General features: G+C 43.2%; 1 protein-coding gene across 4 annotated transcripts in view; it reads right to left on the minus strand.

The window, feature by feature from the left end:
• The window catches only part of slit1a (slit homolog 1a (Drosophila)), an 81688-nt gene that overhangs the window by 17864 nt on the left and 44317 nt on the right, over positions 1 to 19507 (minus strand). For all 4 annotated transcript variants that reach the window (XM_086259560.1, XM_086259558.1, XM_086259559.1 and 1 more), the window contains exons 5-14: positions 16437 to 16508; positions 15577 to 15648; positions 14515 to 14586; positions 13587 to 13750; positions 9647 to 9794; positions 5529 to 5600; positions 2711 to 2782; positions 2552 to 2623; positions 2150 to 2293; positions 1021 to 1184 (exon numbers count right to left, since the gene is read on the minus strand). In XM_086259560.1, coding sequence (XP_086115686.1) covers positions 1021 to 1184; positions 2150 to 2293; positions 2552 to 2623; positions 2711 to 2782; positions 5529 to 5600; positions 9647 to 9794; positions 13587 to 13750; positions 14515 to 14586; positions 15577 to 15648; positions 16437 to 16508 — 1052 coding nt within the window. The remainder of the gene's footprint in view (positions 1 to 1020; positions 1185 to 2149; positions 2294 to 2551; positions 2624 to 2710; positions 2783 to 5528; positions 5601 to 9646; positions 9795 to 13586; positions 13751 to 14514; positions 14587 to 15576; positions 15649 to 16436; positions 16509 to 19507) is intronic.

Raw genomic sequence — 19507 nt, forward strand, 5'->3', positions numbered from 1 at the left:
CTGTGATGGAGAAAAGAAAGAGGGACGGATGTCAGTGAGACCAGTCTGGTCTGCATAGCTTTGGCACTGCTATGTTTCATATCAGTCATATATAAAGTTTATATATGACGACACATGATTTAAGGTATATGACAATTAAACAGAGAAGCCTAGGACTATCTCTGTGTGGCAATATGGAGACACTAGTAACAATGTAAAAAGGTGGTAAATATTTGGCTGTTGCTAAGGAAGGGTGACATGAGGGGAAAGAAGGAGACGGTGAGAAAGAAGGAAAAAGTCAAAAAGGAAAAAAAAAAAGAAAGTAAAAACAAAGAGAAAAAACACATGGACTCCCTTCTCCACCAGATCGAGTCAAACAAATGAGTCTATAAAGAAGTGTGAAACCTCAGCAGGTCAGAATGCCAGACAGCGTAGCAAAGTGTGTACACACAATGGTGGGCACACAGTGGAGGGAGTGGGAATGATGGAGTCTGGCTAGTGTCATGAAGAGGAGAGAGAGAATAAGGGGCCATGAAGGAAACATGAGCCCGGTGGGTAGTGAGCAATGAAGAGAGCAAGAGGAGACAGCGGCTGGTAGGGATGGGAGCCTATGACTGGCAAAGGGCAGGGGAATGGTGGGCACAGGCAGAAACTCTAAGCCCTAACACCAGCCTGGACTGGTGATCTCAGCTCACTGCGGTTTGAATGTGAAACCAGACTCACGATGTGGTATTATGCAGGGAAAGTGGAGAAAAAGCAAACAATCCCTCTCTCCTTGGCCCCAAGTTCATCTGGGCAGATATTGATTGAGTAGCAGCAGCACAGCAAATGATAGGCAAAGTAAAACCTTCTGCCGGGACTGATCGCTCATTGAATGCGCTATCATGGAGGGATAAAAGTCACTCCCAGCAGAGAGAAAGACAGAAGGTCAGCGAGGAGCAGCGTGAGACAAGTGGCATAAAAACAACAAAGCCTGTCTGAGAAATAGAGAAGACCAGCAGGGATGAATTTCAGCAGAGTGACACGGAGCCACCGGCCTACCAGAGCAGCGGAACTTCTTGCTCTTTATTTGCCCGATGCGTTTGTTTGCGAGCCGCCGTGGGCTGGCACAGCGGGCGCCGCTCGTCTCGATCGGGTTGGTGCGCAGGTAGTCGGCCAGCCACTTCAGATTACAGTCGCAAATAAATGGGTTCTGGGCCAGGTGACTGGAAAAAAGTTGAGAGGAAAAGACAGAAGAAGAAAGGGAATAAATACATGAAAACTGATGTTCATGTGTGGGCACAGACTCTCACCTGGAACCACAGAAACACATACCTGAGCAATAATTTAAGATTAAGACTTGAAAAACATATTTATTATCCAACCAGACCGTTTCTGTGTCATTTGTTCACTTTGGAAGACATATAATAGAACTAAATAGCGCTCTCTGAGTAGTGTTTTGTAGCGGGAAAAACAATCTATAGCTGATTTTGTTGTTAACTTCGAGCAGCATCCAGCTTACGTAGCCAGTCTGGGGATGCCAGAGACTGGTAGAAACGCTCATTGTGCACTTCCATCCTGTATTTTCAATGCAAGTGTAAAAACAAGCTTGAGACACTTTAATACAGTGCTGTTTTAAGTTTGTGTGTATGTGTGGTGAGACAAGCCATAGCACCATCATCATCACCACTATCAACCTCAACAGGTGTTTCTATGACAATGAGAAAACCTTATGCTGTATATTTTAGATGCCCGTCTGCTGTCTGTATTGATAGCAGTGTTTGTGTTGCCTTGTTGCTTAGGACAGAAAAAAGGAGACATTAATTTCAATGAATTGGTGTTGTCTCCGTAACAGTGGTGGAAAGACTGGGTGTGGTAGATGTGCTGCTTTTGATCTCTATCTAGCTGGAGAAGCTGTGTGTGTGTGTGTGTGTGTGTGTGTGTGTGTGTGTGTGTGTGTGTGTGTGTGTGTGTGTGTGTGTGTGTGTGTGTGTGTGTGTGTGTGTCTGGGTGTTTGTGACGATGATAGATTTACTCACCTCTCTACCTCGTGATTCCATTCCTGTGTTATTACACAGACTTGCAAGTAAACAACTCCTGTGTTGGCTCATGTTTTATGGTAACGGATCAGCATATGTCAGAGCGTGTACAGCAGCGTGTGTGTGTTTCAGTGTGTGTGTGTTTCACTCACAGGGTCTGTATTGCTCGTAGTGAAGTGAAGGTGCCCTTGGCGAGGGTTTGGATCTTGTTGTCATAGAGCGATAGCAGCGAGAGATTCTGCAGGTCCTGGAAGGCGTTGGCACGAACGCAGTGAATCTTATTGGCATTCAGCAACCTGAGAGAAGGGGGAAGAAAAGAAAAGTAGAAAAAAAGGAGGGAGGGAAGAAGGAAAAAGCAACTTGTCAGAATTTTTTTATGTATTCATTCATTATACATTCCATCTAGAAAACTATGCATAGGAACAAAGTTTATTTGAAGGTTATGACTTCTTTACTGAGTAGGAGTACAGGGTGCCTGGTATTGAATATATGCCCGCAGAGTGTCTTGTGTGTGTGTGTGTCTGTGTGTGTGTATGTCTTTGTAATCCACTTACAGAAGTTGTAATGCATAGAGGCCGTCAAACACCCCCTTAGGCAGGTCGGTGATCTTATTTCCATACAGCACTCTGCAAAATCACAACACAGACTCGCTTTAGTCAGAATATGACAGCCCACTGGCTCCTCATGCACAAGCTCAGCTCGGGGCTACTTACAAGGAGTTGAGGGACCGCAGCCCCTGGAAGGCATCAGGAGCTATCTCTGAGATCTGGTTGTTGCTCAGATCTCTGTGTTGGAGAAGAACACATTAAAATTAGTCAAGGAATTTGAGAATTTGGGAAAAAGGCCAGTTTCCTCTTTTTATGAAAAGCCTGACTCCTTTGAAGGTGGGGCGGATGCATGGCCCCTGCTTCTCGCTGGCATCAAATATAAGCAAACGTACTGCGAGCTGGATGAGGATGACTTCCAGCTTTCTCCCATATTTAATGGTGCGTCTCTTCAAGGGAGCCTTGGAGCCAATCAAAACATTTACTTTAATTATTAGTGGCAAACAACCATTCTTCTGCTGCGTTGCTATGTGTGCATGTGCATGTGTGTGTGTGTGTGAGAGAAAGAAAAATTAAAAAAATGTGATGCAGGGCCAAAATCCAAAGTGAAATACGGTAGACTGCCTCTGAACATAGCTGTTGCTAATAGGATCCACAGGCCTCTCCCCACAGGATAACCACTAAGCCCGTGTGTCTATGTGTTTATGTGCGTGCATGTCTGTGTGAATAAATGCAACAGTAAACGAGGAACAGTGGGACAGAAAGGGAGAAAGACAGATGGAGAGACAGAGTTAATGGAGTATGTGGACTGAACTCGAGTCGACTGGATACCTTTGAAGGGAAATCATCATGTGGTGAAGAAGAGGGATATTTTCTCATTTGGGGGTAACAGTTAAATAAGTGGCCATTTGTCTTTTTGCAAAGGACTGAGGTTTCCTGGAAATGAAAACGCAGCAAAGGAGCCAACATGTGCACTGGTGTGTGTCTGTAAACTCAGACACTAGCGTGTTTACGCATGTGGCGGTGAGTGAGGCCGCTTACTGCATCCCTGTCTAAAGGGATGGTTCATGTGTAGGTCATTCAAACTGGGACAAGGTGAGAGAGAATGTGTGGGGTTGACATTTACTGGAAGAAAAGGACATGCAGGGTCAGCACAAGCGGTGCACAAACCACGAATAGCAAACGCTCAGACAAGTGCACAATAGCCTTTAAAAAACTTTTACTCAGCTGATTTTGCCTCTTAATTAAATATTGAACCTCTCTGAGTGAGTCATTTTTCAGAAAGCCCGGTTAAGATTATATGATGAATCTGAAGAGACATTCATCATAATGTATAGATGCTGTCTGCATACTGTGTGCTCAGGGTGTAGGACATAGGACTGGCCTAGCCATTACGACTATATAGCCAGCTGAATCAATAGAGCCTCTAGGGTCAACAAAGATACGTGACCATGCATTGTTGTTGCTAAAAGCAGAATGAGCAGCAGTAGCAGGTCATGTATGTTAAGAAGAACAGATCAAGACCACTGATTTAGATACATTTTGTCTCTGTTTTTGAGGCGTTCAGATTGGGTTTGGCACCTCTAGAAAAATCAGATAAATATGCCACAAATAGGGATGGCTGTAACTCAGGAGGTAGAGCAGGTCATCAGCTAATCGCAAGGTTGGTGGTTGGGTGCTCCACTCTCCCATCTTTAGCATCCTTGGGCAAGATACTGAAGATCAAGCTGTGTCCAGTGGAGTACAAATGTATAGTTATAGAGATGCATACCGCATTCGCTTGTTTGAATGAGCTATGTTGTACAAAGTGCATGAGTAGAAAAGCACTATATAAGTACCATTAATTTCCTGTAAGTCTGAGCTTAGAGTAGGGTCTCTTGTGCTTGTGAATCGCTTTGAACTGCATTTGATTTGTTTGAGAATGACTCTGTCATTAAATCTTCAGTGATTAGTTGCTTGAATAGGATGTAAGTTGCTTCATTTGTTGCATTTCTGTACAAGGTTCAAGTTTTTATGCACTTGTTGCATTTGTAATTCAACAAAAACCCCTGCTTTAATTTCTATGTATATCTTTAAATGGTTGTAACAATATTCAGTTAAACATAATGACTTTTCTTGTTGCTAATCTTACTGTTAATGCAATGCCTTTTTAGTTTAAGGGATTTATTCAAGTTTAACATAGACATTGGACACACCGGATAGTCTGGTTTGTCATTGCTGACATTTTTTCCAATATATATAGTATAGCCTCAAACAAAAAAACTAATTAATTTTAGTATAAAATATAAAATATTTTGGGGATTACCTTGGAGCTACATTAAGACAGCAGCTGCTTTGCTCTGTCTACTGCTCTCTGTTCACCTCATCTGAACTTCAAACTGTCCCCGGGGCTGGATGATAAAACCGTGAGAATTCCTTTAAGAAGGACAGAAAAACTCCCTGACCTCCGGTTTCCTCCATCTCCCCGCTGCTATGTCAGTCAGATCTGGTGGTGTTGGAGGTATGGGTTTGGCTGCCTGGTTGTGTGCTGGCTAGTTGGCCGGACAGCTGGCTCAACGGGTGAAAAACCACTCCGTGTTTAACTGCCCGCCTGTCACTGTTCAGAGAACGAAGCCTCAGCCCTCATTCCAACACACTCTCTGTCCCCTCATCATCATCGTCCCAGCCGGTGGTTTGCAGTTTGCCCACGCAGGCACACAACACACACACTCAGACTGGACACAACACTAACCAGGGGAATACCAGTATATAGCACTGAAAAATGAGAGCTGTTATTACGCTCATGTAGGATGTGAGTGCTTGCTTTCCATGCCACCACTAGTCTGAGAACAAGAATTTGTTCTTAAGGCACAGACAAAATAAATACTTCATGCTCCCTGGATGTGGAATGAGAAGACCGCCAATTGTCGCTTCTTTTTCCAGCCCTAAACTTCTCGTTCTCATCTGTATTATTTAGCCCTGAGGGTGAGTGTACTGATGTACTTACATCCTACGCAGTTTCTTGTAGGGAGAGAAGGCTCCGGGTGGAACAGACTTAATCCCATTCTGCTCCAGACGTCTGAGAGGAGAGAAGTGGAGAGGAGAGGAGAAGAAGATATAGTGTTATTTAAACAAACAATAGAGTTCTCCATGTTAACAGAGTTGAGTAATCACCTCTGACCCTTAGTGATTGGCCTGATTATATTAGTGGAGATCTATTCCCCAGCTGTAATAGGTCCAGGCATGTTGGAGTCATAACATCATCAGAACCAATAAACAGTGTGAATGCTAAAGTGCTGAGGAATAGGACTGGAGGGGAAAATGCTCGGTCTTGGTTTGTGTGAGAGTGTTAAGGCCTTTTTTTTTTTTAAACTAAAAGTCATATTTCTTTGTGAGATAGCATTTACAGTTTCCAGCACTTATGTTCTCATATGAGATCCTGAGATCAATAATGATCTCACTTGTTCTTGTTAAATTCGCTGTTATCCTCAGGGTGTCTGCAAAGTGTCTACTGAAACCTTTGCAGCAGGGTGAAATATTGCTTCTTTGAGTTTACTTTTTCCTCTGAGCCTAAGAGCTGCTGAAGTAAAGTTGACAAGGAAAGCGCTCGGGAAACAAAATCTTACCATAAAACAACTGTCAAAGAATGAAATTAATACACAGACAAACATACACTTGGGCATGTAGTACAGAGCAGTAACCGACTCTAATCAGTCTCAGATGTGCCCAGGGAAATAGACATCCCATTAGAGCGGGTATGCATATGTGCGTTTCAAACTGCTACTTGGGACCCAGACCAATTCCCTTGTGTAACTGGCAGAGGGCTGTTTATCTGCAGGTCAGTTCACAGCTTTTAAAACTGTCCTTACCAAGGCTTAGCAGGGCCCAGAGGGAGCCAGCTGCAAGCCTGTCTGGTTGGTCTACCATTCTGCCTCCCAGCAGAGGGACTGGCTGCAGACCATGAGGCATGGGCCTGCGGTGGGCGGGCGGTTACGGCAGAATCTAAAAATCATTAAGATGCTATTTGTCACCGCAGGGAAATGAGAAATATTTTAAAATCTGCAAAACTCTTTGGCCAAAGGATGGCTGTTGATAGATTTAACCATCACCTTCTTAAGTATGTGACTTCTTGGCGTGCAACCATTTCCACAGGATTTAATTACTCCGTTAGAGGCATTTCAGATTTACTACATGCCTCTTAGGCCTTCTGCATGACTATGTTTATTTCTATCCATGGGGGGTAAATGTTTTGTTGGGACATTAGCCACAACAGTTAACAGTTTGGGGTTTCCACATTTTTTTTTATTTTTTTGGTAATCAAGAATCTTTCCCCTTCAAAAGGAGTGGCCTTTAAGGAGAGATATAGAAATCCAACTGACATTCTCAGGATAGCAGTGATTCCAGACCACAGATTCCTGTGGTGGACATGCTCTCTCTGTCTGTTTTTGTCTGAATGTCCCAGCGAGTCTGTGAATTTAGAGAGGAGTGACAGCACTGTGGTTCCTCTGCCCTCACCATGCGGCAGAGTGGTGGGCCAAGTGGCTTTAGCGCCTTCTCTCATCAACCAGTCTGTCTGACTGGTCCAAACCAGTCTGGCACTCTACATGATGTTTGTATGTGTATGTATACGTCTGCTGTGTATAAGCATGCCTACATGCTGTGGTATCCCGGTGTGTTTCTCTGAGCCAGACAAGGATATACACACACTGCCTGCCTGACAACTTTTAAGCTCTCACATTGTCACTCCTTCCAGATCAATATGTGGAAGCGACTTAATCCCTGCAATCAACACAGGAGCTACTCCGTCCAATTGGCAGACAGGAAAAAAATAAGATAGAATCTCTCAGAGTTGCCAGTGGACCGACGATCAATGGTTTGCATCCAATTTATCAGGCTCAACATTTGTATGTGTGTCTGAGTGTGTGTGTGTTCTCTTGTTTGTATCAGTCTAATCAATGTTCTTCATCCTTTTCATTAGGGCCTGGGCATGGTTTTCATTAAGGGGAAACACATTATGCCTTTGGGTATTCACCCAGTGAGTGCGTGAGTAAGAAGTAGATGGCAGAGCCATAGCGGTGTGGATGAAAGGCAGGGGGGAGAATTTTATGGCAGCATTCACTCATTGCAGACGGGGACTATGGCGCATAATAATCTGTTGTGGTAGCGTTCAGGCTAACTGGGCCTGGTTTCACAAGACAGAGGACCAGAAACCAGCTCACATCTTCGGCAGCCATAAACACAACACTGGCATTCATTAGGGTAAAACGGGGCAGAGAGGTTCGCAATCCTCCGATTTGTACATAATGAGAGCAGCATGCGTGTGTGTTCGTGAGTTACAGAGAGCCTCATTAACAAGGTATTAGGCTAGCCTTGATATCTAGCAGCCGCCCTTGCTGTAATTGCAACTGATTTTATAATGAACTTCAAGCACAGATCAAACCTGCTGCACCAAGTTACAGAACGGACCAGCGCCTCAACCCCCTCTTTTTTTAGTTATTCAGCGTTGATTTGTTTCCTTGAAATCCGGCAATGGGGGGAGAGAGGGAGGGAGGACAGAGTGAAATGTAGTGATAAAAAAAATGAAGAGAGGAGGAGACACGGGTACAGGAAAGAAAATTGTGGGAATTAAACCTGTAAGGTAAGGCCCTGGTGGGCAGGACAGAATAGGCATAATATAACAGAGTGATTTACCTTTGTGGTCTTGTAAAAGATGAGTCAGAGCATAGTAGAGTTTATTAGCAGAACACAGTAAAGCACCAATTAGATGTGAAGGGCAGGGAAGGTTTTAACATGGCCTAACCCATCTGCTATCCAGATAGACTCCACTCTCTATAAAACGTGCATGATAGAGCTATCCTTCAGAAGCTTCCCTGGTCACCCATTAGTGCAGCTCACTGGTTATTAGTCTCATAGATCATATTAGTGTGTATGATATCCCACTTGTGGAACATTACAACTGGAGGGCATGCTGAGGAGGTCTACAAACCATAAAACATTGCAAAACTGCATCTCAATTTTTCCATGTTTTACAGTTTGTAGACCAGGACTAAAGATCAGGCTGAATTAATTATATCCCAAAAGTAAAAATGCAAGATGCCTGAAGCCTAGCTTTTAGAAATGTCTCTGTATTTCTTGGGTGGTCATTTAATTAGAGAAGAACAAGAAGTGTGGACCAGCATGTCCAAATTAGGAAATTCAGAACGCCACTGCACTAGAAATGGGTCAGGGTTGTTGGGGAACATGGGATCTGTGACTTCCATGGTAGCTGGGTATTTATAAACAGACCCCATGGGGAGGAGGAGACCTAGAAACTTGCTGTGTCCTCCTAACGACACACATGCTCCTTGGGAGAACATGCAATGCGACCGCTGGCTTCCTCCCTTCATCCTCCTTTTTTTCTCACCATGCATAAATCACAAAGTTGCAGTGCCATTTCATGCAGATTTCTGCGAGTGGCATGAAAGCCCGATAAAGAGAACTAAAAAAGACTCGTTTGAAAAGTTTAGCCATGCATTCCTAGGAATTACAGTATCCTGGGCCGTAAACAGTTAATACTCAGACAGATGTTGGAGGGCTGATAAACTGAGGGAGGGATGTTAGTAAAGCACTCGCATGTGGTTCACAGCCATCTGAGCTGATAAGAGCATGCAGTTTCAATCTACAGTGGACCGTAAGACCGTATGTGTCGTTCTCAGTGCACAGCAAAATGATGAATGCCCTGCCAGGTGATTCATGCTGAAAAAACTAACCCAGAACAGCATGCGTACATAAAACAAGCATGCTCATATCTCCCCCGGCCTTGTGAAACCCCTACAATTAAAGAAAACGTTGACTGATGCAAAGAGAATTAAATTAAGAATGTTAAGAATTTTTGAGGAGTTTATAATGAATCTTTTCCATGTCAGTCACTCGTCCATGAAAACACTCTGTAAAGAATTATGGACATTTGTGATAGCTGCAGTGCAGCAGTCATGAAAAATGTATATTTCTAAAGTTTTCAGGCGGTATCAGATTTTGCACTTATTATTTTTCAGACACAGATGGTTTTTATTTGAAGACTTTTTTTTCTTTTGTAAAAGCTTTTTTTTGTCACATGTTTGATAAAGAAAGAAGTAGTGCGCTCACATTTCAGCCATGCTCTCAGGCAGGTTTGCTGGGATGGCAGTCAGACCTTTTCCTCTACAGTCCACGATGTTGTTACTGCAGGTACACATGGCAGGACAAGAGCCTCCACCAGTGCTGCAAGGCTGCGGGCTTGAAGACTCCTGGTGTCCTGAAGAGACAATCAGAGGGAAGGATATGCATAAAAGAGAGGAATGTGGAGCTGCTACAGGTGTGTGAGCACAGGTGAATTTGTTGGTTTCAGGATAACAAGATGTAATGGATGTAATTGCTGGAGATCTTTCTGTGGTGATATAAAGCCCCTCATGCTCCTAATTGAGGCTCAAACTCTTATGCGGCTGCTCAAGTCATCAAGCCTTTGTTTTATAAGCTGAATTGCAAATGAACACGCATTCCTAGGGATGAGAAAAACAAATAAAAGAAAAAGACTTACGTAGCTTTTAGAATCAGTGGGTAAGAAACTAGGTTATATATCAAAGCAGTGCCGAAGTAGATGTAGGGGAGAGAAAGCGCTTGAATGAGCTGGAGTGGCAATTGAAGGTCTCCCAATAACATCCATTGATCTCTTCGCAAATATTCCTCCTGAGTCTGCGTTCTCTGGGAAGAACTGATGCCATTCTGCACATTCAGCTTTACAACCCCCCACCTCTCCACTTCTAAAAAGCTTCAACTTTTTAATTTGCATACAGAGCACACAACCCGTCATACTGTCTCTAGATACCTGTTCAAATAGCTATGGCACTGTCAACAGTGTGGTGAAGAGCAGGCGCTTGCGCTGGCAGTACAGCGTGTTTGGTGTGTGCGTACAAGATGTGTGTACGCAAGTCTAACCCAGATAAAATGAATAAAACAGACTTTTAAATGGCCTCATTTACACAGCATTACTAATCCAAGTTTCAAACCATGAATATTTGATCGCGTTCCTATCTATCGCTCAGCTTGTGTGGAAAAATGTTGGCGAGAGAGCCAAGTGGGAGTAGACATTCAGCGAGAGGAAGACAGAGTGAGTGATGGTGAAAGTCGGTGACAGAGAAAGCATAACTCCAGAATCATTATGGTTTACCATAAAATTACTGGCGCGAGCGTTTGGACCATTTAGCTAATAAGACATGTTTAAGGTCAGACTTCATACATCTGGTCAATCATAATCAATTACCTGATGGGACGGAATGCTTCGACACATCTGGGAATCAAGTCAGCGATTATCATCGCGAGTGTGACACTGGTACAGTCCCTCAGCACATGCGATATGAGGCACTGTGATCAGAGGACGGCAGAGGTTTGACAGATCTGGGATCAGGTGTAGGGCAGACAAAAACTCCCTTCTGATCCAACATGGCATATCTGACAGGCCTGGGATCAGGGGGAGTGCAGAGCACAGCTGGAGCGCCCTTAACAATGACAGCTCTGTGACAGGTACACTTGAGGTGAAGCTATTTGATGTTTGCTCCTCCCCTGTTTTTTTTTTCCTGCCTATCCCCCATTATCTCTCCAATTCGCCTTCTCTGCTACCCAGTTACCTTCCCATTGCCCTTCTTTTATTTGCTTTCCTTCTTCCAGCAGTTTTCCCCTGCTCCACCTGTACTTTCATACTCCCTTTTAACATCCTCATTTTCAGCCTCTTTATCACTGCAAGCCATTAGCTTCTGTCCATGTGCTCACAAGTCTTGATATTTAACTCCCCTCCATCGCTGGCCTCTTCCCATTTGTCTCCTCTGCAGTTTCCCATTTTTATAGGGTAATTCCTGTTTCACACTACAAGAGCTGTATTGTATTCAACCCTGAAGCAATTTATTATTAATTATTCATCTCAAACACAATATTTTTACTTTTGTATTATATTGTGAGAGCAGTTATGCGGTAGAATTAGTCATCCATTTTTTGTCATATAGAGCATGATGTTGGCACAAGAACCTTTTAACTTTGGGTTTGATCTGCTGCAAACGATCAAGGGAGTTATGCGTAATGTTTGGTTTGAATAAAACAACACACAGAAAAGCCCATTAAGACAAACGGGAGTAACTGTATCCTAAAGCAGAAACTGACGCTTGTGTAATTGGCTACAGCTAAGGGGAAAAAAGATTTTCAGCCAGATTTCAAACCTAAAAACCTTTTTGAAAGAAACAAAATTGTTTGGAGAACAGAAAATGCATCTCACTGCAGAAATTTGTGAGATAACGCAAATGAGTGACTGGTTTTGCACAGGAGTCCCTTCAAGCATTTAGAAAGTTAAAGAAGGAGTGTTTATTCTGCAAATGTTGTTTAAAATCCAATTTTCACCTGGATTTAGTACTTTTTAAATCCGCTTTTCCATTTTTTTTAATCATTAAGTATTGGTATACAGCGCACAGCAATGTTTTTTTAAACTATTAAAGAATGACCCCATTTTTAAAGGGGACCGATGATAAATCATTGCCTGGAAAAATATTTTTCCTCAAAGCGAAGCAGTAAATGTGTTACTCTGCTCATTACAGGCAAAAATTTACAATACAGTGGTGCTTTCCAGCCTAAAACTGGGACTGAAAGAAAGTGAGTCATAACACAGGGTGCTGCAGAATTTCATCATATTTCGAATCGATGAATAACACACTGTACCCCGTTTTCCTTCTCCTGCCTCTCATAACAGCAACACGCCTCGCTTCTCCATCTTCTTTTCTTCCAACACAGCGCCACCCCACCCCAAATCCCCCGCAGGTGGCCTGGCCTGGTCACAGCTCACACTAAATACACGCACAACCACACAGTGCTGAACATCAAAAATACTAAAAAAACCCCAAAAAACAGGAGTATGTGTGTATATGCATGTGCCAGCGAGCCAGTCCCTAATGAGTCCTTCACTGGGAGTTCAACTTCTGGTCACTCATCCTCTCAAGAAGAAACTGTTAGTATGTGTTTGTGTGTGTGCATCACTGTGTACTTACACACACAAATACATAGTAGCGGCAGATTTCCTGCTGGTGTTAGCAGGGACAAAAACGATCAGCTATTGACACTCTCAAAAAAAAAAAAAATCAATGTTTGTCTGTCTACAACACTCCTAACTTTTTTAGGTATTTTTACACAACAGCAGCTTATATGTATGCTACATGAACTACAGCTCTCCATCATTCGAAACCTCAACTTTCTGTATCAGTATCCTATCAGAAACCAAATTTCCCTGACACCCCCTGCTCCCCTTTCGTATCTGGAATCGTTACACTCCCACGCTTTGAGTCTCTTTCCCTGGGCGATGAATAGTTAATGATCTGTGCTGTCACGCCGTATGGCTGCGTAAAAATCACAACCCATGGAGAGAGAGAGACAGAGAGAGGTACACACACACACAAACGTAGACACAAACACCCCTCGCAGCTGGCGTTGCAAGTGAGATGGCCTTGTGGGGAGTGGAGGTTCTCATGCTGTTTTTCCATTGTCCGGATATGATAACCCCAATGCACGGCATGACACACCCACATGCACATGCTCTCTCTGTCTCTCACACACACACGTGCACGCGCACGCACACACATGCGCACACACCGCAAAAGAAATAGTGATTTCAAAGCCACGGTTATCCTTGTGCTAGAAGGTGAGAAGCTATAAATAATGACAAATTGAGGACAGAGGGTCTACTGTCAATGGGGGCAGCCATCGCTCCAGCTGTGCGCTGGGCATTTTCCTTGCAACAGCGCCAGCTCCTCAAGAGGTGGGCACTCATGCAAAGGCCAGAAGAGAGCATGGGGTTGCCAGGTTATCATGTGGCTGCCAGGTGAATACACACTGAAACAAAAACACAGGATACTTCCTGTGTTTTTGTGTCAGTGTGACCAGGGGACCGTAAAAGATTTACTCCACAGGGAGACGTTGTCATAAAGAACCATTTTGTTTGCTGCCTTTTGCACAAAAAAAACTTTTATAAAATGCATTGTTTGCTGGTCAAAAGTTTATTGTAAATGTATCTTACCTGAGCAGCTGAATTCATGCTTCTGTACTTCTGCCACATTAAGTCCTCTGAGCTCAGGAGGGGCAGTGCATTGTGTGAATAAGCCAATTGTAGGCCTCTGCCTGAGCCACTGGGCCAACCACGCCAGGTGACAGTCACAGTTCAGATTGTTCGAGTGGAGACGGCTGTTAAATGAGAGGGGGAAAAAAAAGAAAAGTTGATTGATTGAAGAAGTTTTCCTTTTCTGTCTAAAATACCACAAGCTGAAGACATAAATAGCATAAAACGTGTCTATTCTTTCCTACAACTCATCACATCCAATCCCTGTGGCAAAACACAAATGATACGCTGCACGGATGATTATAAATGACACTTTCTAAAAAAGAGGAACACTAAAGAGGTCTTTTCTAAACCTACTCCAAACACTGCATTCCTGCAGTGCTGTGCCTGTCCAGAATAACTCTTGCCGTGGTGAGGTGGACCTCTGGAGCATGTGTGTTAACTCGCAAATCCATGTGTGCAGACGCATGGTGTGCACACAAACAGAAAAGCCATATAATACTACCCCACTGGGAGCCTAAAATGTCACGGTCCAGAGTTTCAGCAGGCATAATTGTTTTAATTTGTGCATAATTTCAGATTTAGTAATCACATACAATGCACAATACACAATAGACTTGTGGGGCTATTTGTGTCTATCTGGGCCAGTTGTTGTCTTTAGATGGAGGGAATAATGGCCCCTGGCATTGCTACAGACCCTTCTGTGGTACTCTGTGGTTATGGCTGCCACCCAACATTGACTGGAATGACAGAACCTGTCTACTCCCATTGAAATCACACAGGACTCAGCCCTTTCTCTGCTTTGCCTGTTTGTGTGTGGAATATTGTTTTATTTTTATGGGAAATATCACCGGATCAGTAGAAAAGTGGTGGGATTTGTGAGACTTACAAAGTCCGTAGTTTGGGCATGTGGTTGAAGCTAGAGACGGGGATGCTGCTGATGTTGTTGTTGTTCAGCGTTCTGTGAAAAAGAAAACAAGATTTTAGCATCGGTAAACTTTTTGGAATCAGTTCTCTTTGAAACTCTCCCCGTCTCTCTTTCTTCTCGTGGCCTATCAGGAGTCTAGCACCTTATTCCTCGCAGATGCAGACATTCATGCATGCAAATATGCACAGGCAAGCTCACAGTCATGATCACACCACTTTCATCGAACTCTGGGCATCAGCTGCAGAAAGAGAATCGGGTCATTTCAATCAGCCTAATAACCCTTTGCAATATTTCAACCTGCTACCCCCTTTCAACGCAAGCTGTCCTCCTCCCCCCACGAAACCTATAAATACAGACCCTATCAAAACAACCCCCTATCCCTGCTTGTACCACTGTGACAACCCTACGACTATTTCCTCCATGTCATGACAGCAGCTGTCACTTTTTTCAAACCCTTCATACACAAACACACATGCAAAACAGCCTTTCACTATCAAAATAGCAAGCCTGTCAAAGTGCCCTCGTCCCCCTGCCTGAACTGTAAGTCTAAATTGTTTCAGGTGGAGAGCTCTAACAGAGACCGCTTGGACACTTTAGACAAGGGATGATTAATTGAATGTTCAAAAACTGCTAAGCATGGTCACCAATGCATGGAGGATTGAGTGCTAACTTGAATAGGATTCTTTTTTTTTTTTTTTTTTGTAAAATGGTAGGAACCCCCAAATGTCAGATGGCCTGCCCAGAAGTGGGTGATGTGTAGATGGAGGTGAAGTGGTGGGCAGGTGGGGGGTGTTAATGTGATCGAAGGGAACACTGCTGTCAACTGTGACTTAATGGAGCTTGGTCTCCATGATGCTGGCCCCCCTCGTGAGGCCCACAGGGGGGTATTTTGGTATAAGCCAGGCCTGTGCTTTGTTAGTTATGCTTATTAGCGAGGCCAAAACAATGTCTTAATTTAACTAAGTGCTTTAATGGAACAATAGAGGGCTGGGTTGGATGAATAGCATCACTTCAGATACTTACAGCACTTCCAAGCCTCTCAGAGCTCTGAAGGCTCCGTCCTCTATGCAGCTGATGTGGTTTTTATCCAGCTGGCTGCAGATCACACACAAGAGAGAGCCTTTGTTACACGAGGCACATACAGTAAACAATCTTTCCGCCTCCCTATAGGCTATTTGTAATCATGGGTACAGTGAGCAGAACACTGATGGATTGTGGTAAATCAATACTGGTTTAGTCATCTCAGCTCTTGTAACCCCAAGAGTAGCACTTCACTAATTGTTTATCTGCATCGATACACCTCATAAATCTACAGTATGTGTCCGTGCGAAGATGCAAATCAGTGTTGCTACAAGACGCCTTTGGGGAGCTCTGTGTGTGTGTGTGTGTGTGTGTGTGTGTGTGTGTGTGTGTGTGTGTGTGTGTGAGGTAGTTAGTCTACTTAATCAGTGTGATGCAGTCTGCTGGAATTACACATACCGACATGTACATAATGTTTTGCGGTTACCAAAGGCCATTAACCCGACTGGATAAATATTGGAAAATGTTCATTTACAGTAGCTTGTAATATAATAATTTATTCTGTATAATCTTGCTTGACTCTTCATTGACTTGCCATAACTGCAATGTTAGAATCATGTTAATAACTAATTAACCAGTTATTTTTATACTTCCTTAAGCGACTTTTAATCACTTAACTGTTTCCATGTATTTTTCAGTTTGTAAATGTGGTTACTTTCAGATGTTGCTAGACTTTTTGGTTGCATTCATCATAACCTCATAACTTTTTTAAAGCTTCTATAGACCAATCCTTATTTAATAACGAAGATAACTGTACATTGCAGGGCAGAGCACATTTACCCTGGAAAGAGTGAGGTACTCACAGGTTTTTGATGTCTGTAGCTCCCCTGAAAGCTTTTCTGGGAATGGACTGGATGTAGTTCTCGCTCAGATCTCTGCGGACACAATAAGAAGGCATCGGTTAGAGACAATCCATCCTCGATTATCGCTTTGGTTTGGTCTTTTTTTACTTTGAGAGGATGTGTGTCCAATATAACTCAATTTCGGAAGCAATGTTAACATGTTCCAGCAATTTCCTCTGTGAACCTTTCACTTCTAGTGTTTAAGCATGCTTTGCTAGCAGCAGGAATCAAACTCTATTCAGTGTAGCTCTTTCTTTTAACACACTCAATGGTGCAGAACAGGAACGCTATGGGCATTTTTTTCCCTTCTGCCAACACCCTTAGGTCTGATACTGCATGGCCAACTCATTCATAATGAAGATGTTATTTTTTTTGTTGTTGGCTGTATTATTCAATGTTCACTCAGGCTATAATTTGTTCACTGTGCCCTGACCATGCACTGGTGTGAGGCACCAGTTCACAGACAGTTGGGCAGACAGACAGCTGGGCAGCGACCAATGAGATGTTGGTGGTGTTCCCGCAGTAGCACAAAGAGCATTATTTTCCCATATAATATTTGGTGTGTGTGTGAGTGTGTGTGTGTGATAATCGACCCGAACAGAGAGAAAAGCAGTATTTGAAGCACAAGACCTATTTTAATTGTCACAGTATTTTGCCTATTGTTTAAATTGTGAGCTAACCTGACTCAGAAAGCATGTAACCATCTTCTGTACATACTCTACTCAGGGAAACTCTTGGCTGATACCAGAGAGGCTCCTGCCTCATGCAAGGAAGGCTCCCACAGCCCGGACAGATGTAAACAGAGCACTTATGGTCACCCACAGAAGGGCTAAGGCACAACACCAGAATCAGACTTTGATGACTCCTGCTTAGTTAATGTTCATGCGCACCACAGCATGCAATCCTCTGATGCACACAACAAATATCCACGCTAAAACCCCCATGGGGTAATGCTAAAATGAGTTCCCAAGGCACACAGTCTCACATAGTGTCCCCACTGGGTGATGCTTTCCAGAATGTTCCCGGGAATGAATATCGCACAGACATTGTTTCGGCAGGATACAAAAGAGGGGAGTAAAACGCATTACAGCGGTTGTGTTGCTCAATCCATCTAATGAATGGGTGGTTGTTTCTTTACGGTACAGCAAAAATTAAAAGAGTACTGTGCAGGCCACTGCAAATACACCACAATTAAAATGGAATTTGTGTGTTTGATTCCATGGCATAAAATATTGAGGTCAGATTGAATTGTGGCAGTCTACTCTGACTTGTAGGGTCTTGCCCCGTGTTTACAGTCTTGTTCCATTAAAAGACGGCATTACAATGATGTTGCATGGGAATGACCGTGTTAGGGGCACTTTTATTTAGCGGATAAGGGAACAAGTAAGCAGCCCTTTATATGGCTGCTATTCTGAACACACAAAAACCTGACGAGCACGTACAGATGTGCAAATGAAACACACACGTCGCTGGCTCGCGTTCAGACAGAACATAAATATTCCATCTAGTGGCACATTCTAATTTTATCCTGTGAGGTTTCTGAGTTACATTTTCTCGGAAGATCTGCATAACATCTGCTTTCATTGAGATATAGGGCATCACAGTTAGCAGGCAATTTAGGCAATTACACAACAATAATCTAGCTATTCTGTCAGTCTGCCATATTTTGCAGGATCATATCCCAAACACCAAACCGGCTTCGTGTCTCCTAACTAGCAAACATGAGAGCCAGAACGGTTGTGCTCCCTCCAGCTCCTTTGTTGTTCTCTTGGCAAAACAGCATGAGTGAAGAAATGAAAGCTGAGTCAGTCTGGCACCCGGGCTGAATTGGTGCCGCTTATCAAAGGAGGTCTACCTGGACCTGAACTCTAATTACTAATTAGTCCCCTCACCTTCTCTTCACCTTTCTACAACAAAAGAAAACCACCAACACACAAAAGATGTCTCTTTTGTGATCTTCTGCATACATTTGGTTAATGACTTCTTGCCCCTGGACATATGAGGATATCTTTTCTCTGTGTGGTGGTTGTATGTGTGTGTTCACTCCCAGGCTCCAATGGGAAATTTCAACAAATTGCTGTGCTCAGGCGGCATTAAATGCCGGAGGCAGTAGGTGCTGGGAGAGGAAGAAAGACATAAATATGGGGACAGGCATGAGAAAAGGATGGAAAGCTCTGATGATATGAGGACAATCCCATTTTTGTAAGTAGTAAAATGATAGCTCTAGGGTGAACTCGTCAATCCTGCTAGCATGCTAAAACACAATTGGTTAGAGTGATCTATAGACTACCAATTATGGCACTGTTTGACTGGATTTGGTGCTGAGGTCGTGGGAGGTCACTTAAAAAATATAAGTCTATTCTGGGACAATGTGCACCCCCCCTCAAAAAAACCCATGACAACTATAAATGATGCTATCTATAGTGCCAGAAAATCTCATTTACTTATACTGCTTTTGTCCCTTTGCATGTTTCTTTCTCTCCCTTTGTCACATCTAACACAATAATCACAGTGGTCATGGTTTGGAGTCTGAAGTCTTCTGTATTCTATAAGGATTTATCGACGGGTTAAACTCCTACAGGAGCCAGAACAATATTAAATTTAGCAACTCGACATTTCTGCATTTACACATTCCTAAAATGGCAAACAGGACATTTCTGTGGGAGACCATACTGTATTTTACATAGTCTGTGGTTGCCCCTCACTGGTATTTTCTAAGCTTGGCTCCAACTGTGTTGCTGCTGAGAACTTTGACATCTCTGATTAGTTGATTTCAGTCGAGCTGATTTCAGGGAAGCACTGATCCATTCAAAAACAGACATGATTATATGACAACAGTCACCACAAATAGAGATAATGGTCACCATGGTGTTTGACACAAAATCTAGCGACAGTAAATCTAATGTTAAAGCCTTTTAGCAAATACCACGACAGTGCATCACTTGTGCAGCAGCCCAGAGATAGTTCAGAAATCATCTTGGCAAAGGAACCACTTCCATCTTCTTTGTGCCTTGTTTCTTCATGAAATCATC

Source organism: Aulonocara sp. 'chitande type north' Nkhata Bay, linkage group LG13, assembly GCF_057382095.1.
Source record: "Aulonocara sp. 'chitande type north' Nkhata Bay isolate Kocher_YH1m ecotype deep benthic linkage group LG13, A_spYH_male_GT1.1, whole genome shotgun sequence".
Taxonomy (NCBI): domain Eukaryota; kingdom Metazoa; phylum Chordata; class Actinopteri; order Cichliformes; family Cichlidae; genus Aulonocara; species Aulonocara sp. 'chitande type north' Nkhata Bay.